The 16005-nt window shown below is 38.4% G+C and overlaps 1 protein-coding gene across 1 annotated transcript in view; it reads left to right on the top strand.

Moving 5' to 3' along the window:
• The window catches only part of TMPRSS11E (transmembrane protease, serine 11E), a 57399-nt gene extending 41629 nt beyond the window's left edge, over positions 1 to 15770 (top strand). The window contains exons 6-10 of the mRNA XM_002688318.6: positions 3067 to 3105; positions 5819 to 5996; positions 7490 to 7749; positions 8978 to 9120; positions 14889 to 15770. Of these exons, the coding sequence (XP_002688364.1) occupies positions 3067 to 3105; positions 5819 to 5996; positions 7490 to 7749; positions 8978 to 9120; positions 14889 to 15050 (782 nt within the window). The 3' untranslated portion in view covers positions 15051 to 15770. The remainder of the gene's footprint in view (positions 1 to 3066; positions 3106 to 5818; positions 5997 to 7489; positions 7750 to 8977; positions 9121 to 14888) is intronic.
• Positions 15771 to 16005: the final 235 nt, after the last annotated feature.

The following is a 16005-nucleotide window of genomic DNA, read 5'->3' as shown; positions in this document are numbered from 1 at the left end:
TAAAAAAGTAAAAGTAAACATGTGAAATGTATTTAATTAATTTATGCATTTAACCCAATATAGCCAAAGTAGTACTATTTCAACAAGTAGTTCATATAACTGTCTACTCTTGAAATAATAATGTAACATATAATACATTGCATTCACAATGTAATTCATATTGACAAATAGTCCATGTAAACATTTTTCATGAGATTTGAAATTGATTGTATATTTTATATTTATAATGCACTTCAGTTTAGTCACATTTCAAGAGCTTACTAGGCACATGTGGCTGGTGAATAAAGTATTGGATATGGCAGGACTAAAACTACAGAATAAGGCACAAGTAGAAAGAAGGAATAAAAGTGCTAATATAAAAGCTGACAGATGTAACTAGAGACCAAACCTGGTGGTTAGTCCCTCTACTTGCTTAGAAAAGGAAGCCCACTAGTCAGGGCCAGCTATTAGTATGTAATTTGTGGGGCCCAGTGAAAAGTGAAAGTCTGAGACTCTTCTGAAAAGCAATTAGACAGTGCTGTAAAAGGTACTAAGATATATGATTTTTCTTAATTTGTCATGGTATTTTTATCTATTAATTAGTGATATTTTAAATGAAAAAGTGGAGAAGGAAATGGCAACCCACTTCAGTACTCTTGCTTGGGAAATCCCATGGACGGAGGAGTCTGGTGGGCTGCAGTCCTTGGGGTCGCTAAGAGTCGGACACGACTGAGCGACTTCCCTTTCACTTTTCACTTTCATGCATTAGAGAAGGAAATGGCAACCCACTCCAGTGTTCTTGCCTGGAGAATCCCAGGGACAGGGGAGCCTGGTGGGCTGCTGTCTATGGGGTCGCACAGAGTTGGACACGACTGAAGCGACTTAGCAGCAGCAGCAGCAGTAAGTGATAGAGTCAAAATTTTAAATTAATAGCATGAGTTTTGCTGATGATCTTTATATTGTGAAATGTCAATTTCAAATGCAACTATGAAAGCATTTAATTTTTATTTGGAATCATGAAAATTATACAACTGTATTTCATAGCTTATCCATGCATGCATCTTGGTTACCAGAACCAAAGAAATGCTAGAGAAGTCTAGCTCAACATTGTTTATTTCCTTTCTAGATACAGGTACATTTTACCATTGCTCTCTACCATCAGCTTATGTGAGGAAGGACCAAAACATCCTTCTATATCATTATTTTCAGCTAAAGCTTTTGGCTAATACAAAGAAGTAACGGGCACAAGAAAGGGTATGGTAGGTCCCTTAGTCATTTGTGTTTATTTGAATGCCATTACTTCTTTAGCGTTCTAAGCAAGTTCTGGTTCAAACAGAAAACTTGGCCTCCTGGGGCTGTCAGTAACCTCTGTTTATATAGTGGTAGACATCACACAGTATCTTGTACTCATTTTGAGTTTGCTGAACATTGTGGGTCCATTGGAATTCTTAGTTCATAGGATATCATGAATAACACATGCAAAAGGGGTAGCATGAATCCATGGACACATGGTATATATCTCCTCTGCCCGTGCCATACTCAATTATCCTGTCAAACTTCACTTCCAAACACAAATTATAGGAAACAATTACTACCAATTTCAACACAGTGAGCATTAAACCAAGTGCAAGGTCATGCTGAGTATAGGACTTGGTGCAGATACACAAGCCATGCATTCATGAAGTCAACTCTGTCAGTAGTATGTTAAAAAAAAAAAAGAAAGAAATTCAAAGAAGTAAATTTAAAGGTCTAATTGGCTTTATTTAATGATTTATGGATTGGGCAGCACTCTGCCTTCGCAGACAGACAGGAACTCCGAGGAGCTATACAAAATGGAAGACTTTTATGGCCAGAAGAAGGCAAGAAGTTTTCTGGCAAAGTAGATTGTGTCAGGAAAGGGAAACTTTATTTGGGGGATGATGGGGGTCAGCAGACAGATTACTTCACTAGTGCTGACTAGATAATTCCAGATTCACTGATTAAAAGTCGTATTCCTGAAATAGGTTGAAACTGCAATTAGGCTAGATGGTAAGTTTGGCTTACCGATGTGGGACTTAGCACAATGAGTCCATTTTGAGTCTCTTATTTATTTTTGTAATAGTATCAACATGCAAAGCCCAGATTTTCTCTAGGAAAAGCTTGAAATAAAGAATATTGAAATAGGGAGACTTGTGGTGGTGTTTTTAAATATTTACTGAGAATAAATGGCCACTTCTTTGTTATTTTTTCATTTTCTCCAAATGTAGCCAGAATAAAGTCAGAAAAGTCTTTCTAGAAAATAGATTTTTTGTGAATCAATACTATTGAATACTAAAGAAATTAACATTATTTTTTTTTTACATGTAGAAATCCTATCTTGCCATGTTCAAAGAAAATAGGTTCATTCATTAGAAATACTGAATCAGGAAATTTGAGTATTGAGAGTTTTATGTAACTATCGGTTGGTTTAGCATTTGGATAGGATTAGGATCTGATTGTTGAGCTAAGGAGCCCCTGGCTAGAGTTGAATGACAATTTGAGGATAAATTGTCTTGCTAAAACTTTGGCGAAAAGAAGACCAAGAAATGGACAGCATTGTTTTTCAATGGGAGTGAGAACTAATTTATGGACATGCACTAGGGTATGTTGTACAGACGGAACTACGCTTATGAGTTTGGTAAAACAAATAATACAAAACTGAAATAATGGTCAATTATTTAGGGAATAATACTGCGATTTAGAATAAGATTTCCCCCCTAAAAGCTATGAACTACCTACATCCTATTTCCTGCTATAAAACTCAGATTCCTGGGTTTCAGGACAAACTCAGAATTACTGGGAAAAGGAAAAGGAATTTACAGTATAAAGATGCTCTTCGGGTGACTTTTAGCCACACTAAAGTTTAAGAAACTGTTCAAATCTCCCTTCTCCCCAAGAAAATGAATATACTATGTCTATGATAAACTGTGTTGCTTTTTGAAAGTTTTACATCATAGAGATACTATCTTTTAATGGAATCGAGCAAACTTTAGTATTTTAAGTACTCAGAGGCATTAGGAAATTCTGATGTGCAGATCCCGTTCTATTGACCATTTCTGTGTGTTTCAGAAATCAACAAGACAGAAACAGACAACTTCCTGAACAATTGTAAGTTTAACACATTTATTAAAATTGTATTACCTGAATGAATAAAGTTAATTCTAGATTATTTAAGTTTACTTTGTCAGTATTATGGGGTCAGAATAAAGTTTGATTTATGCACATCTCATGGTGTTTATCTTACCTCTGAAGTACCTTTTATTGCAAAAGGATAAAAACTAGAAGGATTTTGAAATGGATATATGGGGCCTGTGGCAGATGTGTAGTAGAAGTGAATGGTACAGTTGTTAAAGAAAAGGCAAAAATATTTCTTAATGTTCTGATTGCAGATATCTACAATATATCCTCATGAAAACCTTCTAAAGATTGTATAGAAGTAATTTGTACATCGATATTTTTCAGCTAAAGGCAGAAACTTAGTGCTACTCCACACTAAATAAAATCTTGATGTTATTCATCTCATATTATAAAAATTGCTGACAATTATGGGACTGGGGTTCTCCAAGCCAGGCTTCAACAATACGTGAATTGTGAACTTCCAGATGTTCAAGCTGGTTTTAGAAAAGGCAGAGGAACCAGAGATCAAATTGCCAACATCCGCTGGATCATCGAAAAAGCAAGAGAGTTCCAGATAAACATCTATTTCTGCTTTATTGACTATACCAAAGCCTTTGACAGTGTGGATCACCACAAACTGTGGAAAATTCTGAAAGAGATGGAAATACCAGACCACTTGACCTGCCTCTTGAGAAACTTGTATGCTGGTCAGGAAGCAACAGTTAGAACCGGACATGGAACAACAGACTGGTTCCAAATAGGAAAAGGAGTAGGTCGAGACTGTATATTGTCACTCTACTTATTTAACTTATATGCAGAGTACATCATGAGAAACGCTGGGCTGGATGAAGCAGAAGCTGGAATCAAGATTGCCGGGAGAAATATCAATGACCTCAGATATGCAGATGATACCACCCTTATGGCAGAAAGTGAAGAAGAACTAAAGAGCCTCCTGATGAAAGTGAAAGTGGAGAGTGAAAAAGTTGGCTTAAAGCTCAACATTCAGAAAACTAAGATCATGGCATCTGGTCCCATCACTTCATGGGAAATAGATGGGAAATAGTGGAAACAGTGGCTGACTTTATTTTTCCGGGCTCCAAAATCACTGCAGATGGTGACTGCAGACATGAAATTAAAAGACACTCACTCCTTGGAAGGAAAGTTATAACCAAGCTAGACAGCATATTAAAAAGCAGAGATATTACTTTGCTTTGTAACAAAGGTCCATCTAGTTAAAGTTATGGCTTTTCCAGTAGTCATGTATGAATGTGAGAGTTGGACTATAAAGAAAGCTGAGGGCCGAAGAATTGATGCTTTTAAGCTGGTGTTGGCGAAGACTCTTGAGAGTGCCTTGGACTGCATGGAGATCCAACCAGTCCATCCTAAAGGAAATCAGTCCTGAATGTTCACTGGAAGGACTGATGTTGAAGCTGAAACTCCAATATTTTGGCCACCTGATGGGAAGAGATGACTCATTTGAAAAGACCTTGATGCTGGGAAAGATTGAAGGCGGGAGGGGAAGGGGATGACAGAGGATGAGATGGTTGGATGGCATCACTGACTTTTTGGACATGAGTTTGGGTAAACTCTGGGAGTTGGTGGTGGACAGGGAGGCATGTCATGCTGCAGTATATGGAGTTGCAAAGAGTCAGACACAACTAGTGACTGAATTGAAGTGACAGGACTGGGGTATAGGTGGATGAAATTACTGAAAGCACAAATAATATCTTCACCCATATTTTAAAGGTACTGACTCAAGGCACAGTGTTTCTTCCCCCTATGGCAGAATACCCTACCATGATTTGAGAATATATTTAACAGAATTACACGATACCTTTATATTAAAAGATGAAATGAAATGCACTACTCACCAGCTCAGAATATTGGTTAATTCATAGGCTTAACTAAATGTAAAACCAAACAATAATCCTATTACATGGCATATCTTTTCACTACTAGTATTTATTGGGAACTTGTTAGATACCAGTGCTGTGTTAGTCAATAGGGACATAAAATGGATGATTTAATCCTTGCTTAAAGCAGCTTATACTTCAGTGAGACTAGATATATGAGACTCATACATGAACACAGAATTACAAGACAGTAGTTCTCAAACAGGGGCAATTTTGACCCCCCCAAGTGACTAAGTCCTCTTGTGGCATTTGGGTTATCATGATGGTTGGGGAACAGGGATACTACTGGTATCTAATATGTATAGGCCAGGGATCCTTTTAGACATCCTGTGATGCACAAGATGGACCCCCACAACAAAGAATTATCCATCTGAAAATGTCAGAAATGCCAAGATTGAGAAACTCTATTATAAACAATATTCTATTACTAATATTAGATACATATACATACAATTAATATATGTACTAATATATATTAATCTGTTCTATGTAGAGATAAATATATACATATGTATATACATACACAGGCTTCACAGTTGGCTCAGGGGTAAAGAACCCACCTGCTAATGCAGGAGATTCAGGAGACTTGGATTTCATTCCTGTGTCAGGAAGATCCCCTGGAGAAGGAAATGGCAACCCACACCAGTATTCTTGCCTGGGAAATCCCATGGACGGAGGAGCCTGGTGGGCTACAGCCCATGGGGTTGCAAAGAGTAGGACATGGCTAAGCATGCACAACACAGTTTGATGTGTAAAAACAATTGCTAACAAATGCATCCTCTCTTCTGCAGGTTGTGGGACACGAAGGAACAAAACCCCAGGACAGAGTCTCAGGATTGTTGGTGGAACAGAGGTACAAGAGGGTGAATGGCCGTGGCAAACTAGTCTGCAATGGGATGGGATCCATCGCTGTGGAGCAACTTTAATTAATGACACATGGCTTGTGAGTGCTGCCCACTGCTTTAGAACGTAAGTATGGAACCTTGAAAACAACTGGATGGGGTGGTGGTTTAGTCACTAAGTCCTATCTGACTCTTGCGACCCCGTGGACTCTAGCCCTCCCAGGGTCCTCCATCCATGAGATTTCCCAGGCAAGAATACAGCAGTGGGTTTCTATTTCCTTCTCTATGAGAATGACTAAGGGTAAGCAAAGTGCATTGGGCTTAGTAGGATGGAAATACCTCATGAGAGAGGAGTTTAATACAAATTAAAGATTATATACATACATACGTATGTATATGCATGTTTTATCACAAAGGGCTTCCCTGGTGGCTTAGTTGGTAAAAAATCAGCTTGCAATGAGGGAGACCTGGGTTCAATCCCTGGGTTGGGAAGATCCCTTGGAGAAGGAAACGGTTACCCACTCCAGTATTCTGGCCTGGAGTATTCCATGGACTGTATGGTCCACAGGGTCCCAAAGAGTTGGATACAAGACAGTAGGAAACACATAAATGTTAGTAAGAGGTCTTATAGTATATAAATAGAAAAAGGTATCAAAGAACATGTAGATAAATTATCCACTGACAATTACACAGTAATTTATCAAAGGAAGCAGGACTTTGAGAATTATCTCTGGACATTGAGCTTGGTGTGAAAAACAAGAGCCATTTCTCAGGTAGATTCTACATATCTGCCTGAGATAGATGCTAAGTGAACTGTTGTTTTGATCCTGATGGAGAAATTCTAAGAAAAAATTAAATATGAAGAAATTTGGTAGTAACAAATTATATTGATACAACTGAATAGATTGACTAGTTATATTTCAAGGAATTTTCATTCAATCTTCCAACCCAATGCAAAATGCCTGAGGTATACAAGATAAGTAATGCTTTGTTAAATTATTGTGTAGCAGTTTTGGTTTTCAGAGAAATGTGTGGATAGGCAACATGGTGCACACAGAATGCATACAGTTCTCTCATTCTGTACAAGATATGCTTTCCATATGTCCATTGGAGTCACTGATGCCCAGAAATATCAAAAGGCCCTAGGATCTGGAGTGGGTGGCTCAGTATGCAGAATGAAGTGCACATGCTAAGAAAACATGCATGTGTGCTCAGTTGCTCAATCGTGCCCAAGTCTTTGCAACCCTGTGGACTTTAGCCCTCCAGGATCCTCTGTCCTTAGGATTCTCCAGGCAAGAATACTGGAATGGGTTGCTATTTCCCTCTCCAGGGAATCTTCCTGACCCAGGAACTGAACCTGCATCTCCTGTGTCTTCCTGCATTGGCAAGTGGATTCTTTACCACTGAGTCACCCGGGAAGCCCTAAGAAACATGACACAGTGGTATTTCCACCTTATCTGACCCCTGAACCTTAGATTGGAAAGCATTTGTATCTATGCATAGAAACTATAATTTTAAAAGGGAAACTTACTCTGACATGTGTGTGCTAAATTATTTAATATAAGTAATTATATTAGTAACATGGTAAAGTGGGATTTGTTCCTCATACTTTATCCTCAGGTATAAGGACCCAGCCAGGTGGACTGCTTCTTTTGGAGTCACAATATATCCTCCAAAAATGAGACGAGCCCTCCGGAGGATAATTGTGCATGAAAAATACAAATATCCATCGCATGACTATGATATTTCAGTCTTAGAGCTTTCCAGGCCTGTTCCCTACACAAATGCAGTACACAAAATTTGTCTCCCCGATGCATCCCATGAGTTCCGCCCTGGTGATGAGATGTTTGTGACAGGATTTGGAGCACTGCAAAATGATGGTGAGCATCTGAGGAGAAAGTCAAATCATAGTAACCTAATTTGGTATGCTAAGGCATTTAAAGAATGGAATGCCATTATGCCAAAATATGTTGGTGGGTTGGTCATATGGACCTGGGCCAATCAGGTCCTACTTGGGAACTAAGTAATTTAGAAGATATGTAAATTCCTTCATGCTTTAGGTTACTTTCAAGTACATCACTACAATTATAGTAATGGTGCTTGGTAAGATGGCTGAAAGAGTGAATATGTCTGAAATTTTTACTAGGGTAATAACCACATAAGATTGTGAAGTGGGAGTGTTAGTTGCTTACTTGTGTCTGATATTCTTTGTGACTCCAAGGACTGTAACCTGCCAGGCTCCTCTGTCCATGGAATTCTCTAGGCAAGAATACTGGAGTGGTTTGCCATTCCCTTCTCCAGGGGATCTTCCTGACCCAGGGATCAAACTTGGATCTCCCACATTGCAGGCAGATTCTTTACCAACTGAGCCACCAGGGTATTAACCACATAAGAGATTAGGGATCATTAATACTTACACCCAATTGTGAAGATTAGAGAATCATAAAACCACCATCTTTCCTTACTGAAATTAACTTCTAAGCTTAATAATGAAATAGAAATTACTTAAGCAACTTGAGATTCTTTTCTAGGCACCTAACTTCATCGGGTTGGGAAGATCCCCTGGAGAGGGAAATGGCAACCCACTCCAGTACTCTTGCCTGGAAAATTCCATGGACTGAGAGGCTCCTCAGAGCCTGGTAAGCTACAGTCCATGGGATTACAAAGAGTCAGACATGACTGAGAGACTTCACTTTAACTTCATTTAAAATAGTTATACTTCATTTCCCAAATACCACTGTATCTAAAAAAATACATTCCTAAGATTCTATGTGCCATCTCATCCAATCAGTCAGTTCAGTTCAGTAGCTCAGTCGTGTCTGACTCTTTGCGACCTCATGGAGTGCAGCACACCAGGCTTCCCTGTCCATCACCAACTCCTGGAGCCTACTCAAACTCATGTTCATCGAGTCAGTGATGCCATACAACCATCTCATTTAAAATAGCTATACTTCATTTCCCAAATACTATATATATACTATATCTGAAAAAATACATTCCTAAGATTCTATGTGCCAGCTCATCCAATAACTAATTATAAAAGACTTTCTTCAGGTTTATAGAATATATGTATATATATAAATATGAAGTCTAATTTTTCCCCTTTAGGTAGCAGTCAAAATCATCTTCGGCAAGTACAGGTAGATCTCATAGATGCTAAAATCTGCAATGCACCTCAAGCTTATAATAATGCCATAACTCCTACAATGTTATGTGCTGGCTCCTTGAAAGGAAATAAAGATGCGTGCCAGGTAAGTGATTGAGTGCATAATTTTTTGTTCACCTTTTATTTTGAAATAATTACAGTTCTACAAGAAGTTGCAAAGACAGTACAGAGGGGTCCCCTATAACCTTCACCAAGTATTCTCCAGTGGTTACATCTCATATAACTAGAGTAGAATATAAAAGCTAGGAACTGATCTTGGTACAGGTGTACTTCTTGCTTTTTATCACATGTGCAGATTTGTGTCGTCATCACTGCAGTTAAGAACTCTTCCATCACGACGGAGATCTTTCTTCCTTTATAAAAACATCCATTTCCTTCCCCCATCACTTTATCATCACTAACATCTGGCAATCACCAATCTGTTTGCCATCTCTATAATTTTGTAATTTCAAGAATGTTGTATGAGTAGAATCATACAGTAGCCTTTTTTCAGAATTCCATTTTGATTTTTTTTATAGACCAGCCATTTTTTTTTTTTTTAAGTGTAGATCTGCTAGTGTCAAATTCCCTTAGATTTTCTTGGTTTGCAAAATTTTTATTTCCTATTTATTTGTAAAGCATAATTTTGCCAGGCATATAATTTATGCTTGACAGTTTGTTTGTTTGTGTGTTTGTTTTTAGTGTTTAAATCATGGCCTCTGTAATTTAGGATAAGAACTTGCTGTTATTAGAATTGCTTTTCTCTTGCAGATGAAGTGTCATTTTTTTCTTGCTGTGTTCAAGGTTTTTTCTTTGTCTTTAGTTTTCAAAAGTTTGAGTTTGTATCTTGGCATGGATTTCTCTTGGTTATACTGCTTAGGGCTTGCTCAGCTTTTTAATCTGCAGGTTTATGCCATTTGACAAACTTGGGAAAGTTTCAGCCTTTATTTCTTTGAAAAATTTTCAGCTTCATTTTGGAATCCAGTAATAGGTATGTTAGCGCTTTCATTATGCTCTCAGAGATCTCTGAGCTTCTGTTCATTTTCTTTCCACTCTTTCTGTGTGTTCAGATTGAGCAATTTCTATCATTCTATCTTCAATTTCATTGATTTTGTTTTTACTTCCATCATCTCCTTCATTTTTCTGTTAAGCATGTCTAGTGAGCTTTTTATTGGATTTTTTGTTTGTTTCATGATGGAAACTGCCCATTAAGACATTTTTGTGACGACTGCTTTAAAATCTTTGTCAGATAATTCCAATATCTGTCATCTCAGTGTCAGTGTCTGATTGACTGCCTTTTCTTATTCGAGTCAAAATTTCCCTGGTTCTTGGTATTGGGTGATTTTCAGAAATATCCTGGACATTTTGAATATTATGTTATGAGTTTCGGCATCTCCTTTAAATCTTCTGTTTTTACAGGACTCCTCTGACATGACAGTGGAGTGTGTAGGGGAATGAGGTAGCACTTCTCCCACTCATTGTCCCCTGACACCAAGGTGGGGAAAGAGACCTTTGTTAATGCTGGATGGAGGTGGAATTGCAGGCTTCTCACTAGGGTTTCCTTTGTGGCTCAGCTGGTAAAGAATCCACCTTCAATGCTGGAGACCTGGGTTTGATCCCTGGGTTGGGAAGATCCCCTGGAGAAGAAAAAGCTACCCACTCCAGTGTTCTGGCCCGGAGAATTCCATGGACTGTATAGTCCATGGAGTCACAAATAAGACACGACTGAGCCACTTTCACTTTCACTAAGTGTGTTTTTTTTTTTTCTTTTAAGATGGGAGAAAATTATTAAATTTATTTTATTTTTTTGGCCGTGCAGTGCCTGGCATACAGGATCTTAGTTCCCTGACAAGTGATCCAACCCGCCCTCCCTGCACTGGACTGCCAGAAAAGTCCTGAAACTTATTAAATCTAATTTTTTAAAAAATATGTACCATTTTCCCTCCTCACCCTTCTTGGTGGAGGAAAAGAAAATCCCCTCACACCCTCCATTTAGGGGATTTCACATATAAAGTCTGGGATGGTGAGGATGAAGTAAAAAAATACGACTCTGGATGGGGGCAACTTGTTACTGCTCCCCTTGTGGTCTCCACTGACATCATGGGATAGTGGCCTTATCACTGCTTGGCTCTCCACTAGGTCTGTTCTGACATCACCCTAGAAGGAGAGAGAGCTCTGCCTCATCGGTACTGGGGGGTAGTTCATGCTCGCAGCTGGTTACCACAGGGGAGGAAGAGGAAGGCTTCATCATCACCTGGCAGGGATGACAGAGAGGCTGCCCACTCAGCCTCCTCTGACACCAGTCAGGTGGGAACTGGACTTCTTCAGATTCTGTAAGGGTGGAAGTCCAGTCTCCCCACTTGGGCCTTGCTGATGCAGTTGGGACGGGACCACACTTTTTTCTGTGATTGACTCACAGTGTGTACACATCACCCAGCTTATACATTATCAGCTCATGACCAACCTTATTTCATTCCTACATATTTTAACCCCCAACCTTCTTCTTCCCATCCTCAACTCCAGATCTATTTTGAAGTAAATCACAGTTGTTTATAATTTCATTTGAAAATATGTTACCTCTTCTGTTAATACAATGCCTTTTTGATGATAGTATTACATACAAATGTCTCATAAATTTGGGGAACTAAAGAGGAGAAACCAAGTTTGGCCTTGTGATTATAACACACTGCTTTTCTGTTTTAGGAAGAATCTGATACTTCCCCCTCTCAAAAATCATCAATAACTTTATATGCAGAAATCTTACTGCATATATATATATATATATATATATATATATATATGTATCTTACTGGCTCTCTTACTCCCTCCCATCTCAATGGCATGTGGCTACCTCCTCTTAAAATATGATCTTGTTTGGGGTTCTATAATCCTGAAATATGCTGATTTCCCCCTCCCTCCTTTTCCAACAACTCATTTCTGGTTCCTTATTTTGGTGTCTCTTTATTTCCCTCTCTGCCTGTCTCTAAGCTTGGCTGTTCCTTAAGACTCATCTTTTTTTTCTCTACATATACCTTCAAAGAAATTACCTTTTCTTTAAGTTAGCTGTCACTTTAATGTCTTCCAAATATACATCTCCAAAATTAATCTCTTGCTCAAATTCAGTCTCTCATTTCCACATACTCCCAAACCATTTCCATTTATATGTTTTAAGTTGTTAGTATACGACTAACAGAGAAGGCAATGGCACCCCACTCCAGTACTCTTGCCTGGAAAATCCCATGGATGGAGGAGCCTGGTGGGCTGCAGTCCATGGGGTCGCTGAAGGTCGGACATGACTGAGCGACTTCCCTTTCACTTTTCACTTTCATGCTTTGGAGAAGGAAATGGCAACCCACTCCAGTGTTCTTGCCTGGAGAATCCCAGGGACGGGGGAGCCTGGTGGGCTGCCGTCTATGGGGTCGCACAGAGTTGGACACGACTGAAGTGACTTAGCAGTAGCACACGACTAACTTTTATATATGTTCCATCTTAAACGCAACAGGCATTCAGTCAGTTCAGTCGCTCAGTCATGTCTGACTCTTTGCGACCCCATGGACTGCAGCATGCCAGGCTTCCCTGTCCATGAAATGTTTTTTTTTCAAGTTTCTCATTTATGTGGTTGGCTTTCATTATTCTTGAAAACTTTTAGTTTTAAATCTCTTTCATAGTAATCAATTAAATCATAGAATATTTTCCCCCTTACTATTTCTTCCATATTTATCTCTTTGTCTCCTTTCTGTTAAGAACTTAATCTATTGCTTCATTGCTTCATGTCTTAATCACTAAAACTTGTTTCTGGTTTAGCTTCTGGCTTTAAGTTTCTGTTGTGATATGTACATTCTTTTGTAAAAAAATTTAGTGGAGTAGTTGATTTACAATGTTGTGCTAGTTTCTGCTATACATCAAAGTGAATCAGCTATACATACCCATATTCTTGAAGAAACTTCCTGTTCTGTTTGTCATTAAACCACTCACTAAAAATAACTGCATTTAAGGGAAAAACAGCAGTAGATACAGACCAACGGATCCCTCAAAAGTTATGCAACTTTGTAACCAGAGAATTAACAACATCATCAACAGCAAAAATAATTGTATCTTGAAAAATAACTTAGTGTAGGTAGGCAGATTGCCCAGGGTGGCTGGCGGCTGACTGAGGGAAAGTTAAAAATGCACAAAAACAATAGAGGGTGAGACAATGCACATGGGAGTGTAGCTCTGGGCAGAGGAGGAAGTACAACCTGGCAGGACCTGAGAATTAAGCAAGGATGGGGTGTGCCTCTCTGGGTAGGGAGAAGGGTTCCTGGACATAGACACTCTTAACATTTTCACAAACTAGAACCTCCAAGGCTTCTGCCTGTGCAATAGCTGAGCTGAGACCTTTTTTTTCTGGAGATTGCAGTTCTACTCCCATTATTCTGGCTCCCTTGCCTAAGTCCAAACACCTATAAGCCATCACAACTTCCACTTTGTACTGATGTAACTCCCCTATTCACCAATCACACATGAGCTCACTAGTGTTAACAGAACCAACTGTTTCTTTCTCCATTTGATACTTGCTGGACATCACCTTAGTTTTCAGCTTGTATTGCTGTTAGACTCACTGCTGTCTTTTTTTCCTTAATTACTTTATTAACAGACTCATTCACTCCTGTCTCTTAAACAGATTTAAGCTTTGTAGTTTCTGGCATGTTCCATTTCTTTTTCCTAATCTGCTATGTCTTCACATAGGCCTGGGTGTCAATTACCAAAATGATTTGTTATCCGATAGCTCATACAGTACACTTTGTTTCTATCTGTAGATTGTACACTCCTTGAGGGGAGGGCTCATGTGTTTAGACTCTATTTACATCTCCTACCACATATGAGAGTATAAGAAAATATACTTATTGGTGAATTGATTTAAAAATTACAAACACATTATATCTAATTATTATTAGTGTTAGTTAATACTTTTATGTAGATGAAAGAAAATTCACAAAGAAATTAGTGTATGTAAGGGAAAAAAGCATGGACTTCTTAGTGAAATCACTCTGGATATTGAATAGCATGTGATATCAGGAAAATTGCTAAACTCTGTTAGTTCCAGCTTCTTCATTGCTAAAATAGAGAAAATGAAACCTAACTCCATGCTTTGTTGCCAGAATTACAAGAGTTAAGAAATAATATATTAATTATTTAAACACTTCATATAGTGTTGAACATGTAATGAGTGGTCAGTAACTAGAGACCCCAGGATTTTGGGGGAAGATCAGTCAGCACCTTGTTTTTATGACCCATATAAAAGAAATAGCGTACTGGCTTTCACAAGGCATAAACAATTGGACTTTGTGGTTATATATACATATTCACTAAGTTCTGTTTTGTGCCAAGCTCTATGCTAAGCATGTTAGGTACACTGTCTTAGGTAATCTTCAAAATTATTGCAGGTAGGTATTATTAGGAGCATTAGCAATAAGTAAGTTAAAGGTCTTAGCCAGCTTGGAGGGGCCAGAACTGAGCTTTAAACCCAGGTGTCTGACTCTGACGTCCATGCTTTTTATCAGTACTAAACTTCACCCTTCTTTTAGGAGATGTGTCATACTGATAGAGTATGGGCAGTTATTTGTCAGATGTATCAGATTGGGGCTGTTCTGCCAAGAGATGGAGTTGGAGTCTTTCATCTCAGAGTACTGAACCCTGAGTCTAACCAGCTCTCCAGGCAGGGGAGCTCTTCTTTTATGTGAATTACTGGCATAAATAAAGGATATCACTTGTCATTTGAGTACACTGAAGATTTTTTAAAACTGCCCCTTTCATTAAATTCACATTAGAAAATAGCACATTTCTCTGTAATAAGGTGCATTATTAATTACTAATCTCTCCCTTCTCCTTTAGGGCGACTCTGGAGGACCTCTGGTTAGTCCAGATGCTAGAGATATCTGGTACCTCGCTGGAATTGTGAGCTGGGGAGATGAATGTGGGCAACCCAATAAGCCTGGTGTTTATACTAAAGTGACTACCTTCCGGGACTGGATCACTTCCAAAACTGGTGTTTAAGAGAGAATAGCCTAGCAGAATGGAACACACTTTTGTGTACAGGTCATTCTTACAGGTACAGAATTGCAGAAGTCATCATGCAGGTCTCCTAGATCTGACTAATAGAACTAAACCATCTGCTATTTCCTTCCTAGCTCTTCTCTGCACACCATCTTGCTTCTACCAGATGGATTCTGTCTCAACTTGCAGTCATTTGTTTTTCTGGGAGTTTTCTGTCATCAAATTTTGACTTGTTGACATAAATCTCTCTCATGTGTGTATGCTGTTTGAAGTGATCCCTCCCTTCATTTCCCTGGCTTTTCTCAACTCAATAAATTTCTACTTTCAAGGTGCAGGACAAAGAGTAAAATGAAATATGAAAAAAAACCTACATTTTTTACATACAGAAAAATATTAGGTGTTTTTTCTTAATGTGATGAAGAAAATGATCATAATCATTATGAAAGGTCAGGTAAAGAGACAGCAAAAAACCAAATACTTCATGATGGTGAAAGAATGAGAACTAAGTTAAGGAAATAAAGAGCAACCAAGATATAATTTATTTGCATTTCCAGCAAACTGACAGAGATAAATGTGGGGAAGATTCTATTTTCCTGTGGCCTGTAATAATTATACAAACTCTATGTAATATATTTGTTTTAAGTTAAAGCAAATAGTATTTATTTAACATGGCACTACTGAGAATGTCAACATATCATAATAAAAAATAAATATCATCAATTTGCTTGACATCATGATAATCCACAAAGAAGGGGAAGATGGGGAAAATGTTACTCATCAATTTACTATGAATTCCTTTCAAATCTGAGGCTAAAGTGAAAATTTACCTAAGAACAAGCAGCATACATTATGTGGTAAGATTTTTGTATGGTTGGGTAGGAGGAAATAAAAATAGAATCTGTATGAACTGTTGAATGAAATGGTATTATCACCAAGTGCTTGTGTGTTTGTATTT

Source organism: Bos taurus, chromosome 6, assembly GCF_002263795.3.
Source record: "Bos taurus isolate L1 Dominette 01449 registration number 42190680 breed Hereford chromosome 6, ARS-UCD2.0, whole genome shotgun sequence".
NCBI lineage: Eukaryota > Metazoa > Chordata > Mammalia > Artiodactyla > Bovidae > Bos > Bos taurus.
Note: the sequence above shows the minus strand (reverse complement) of the source record. Positions and strands in the feature narration are given on the sequence as shown.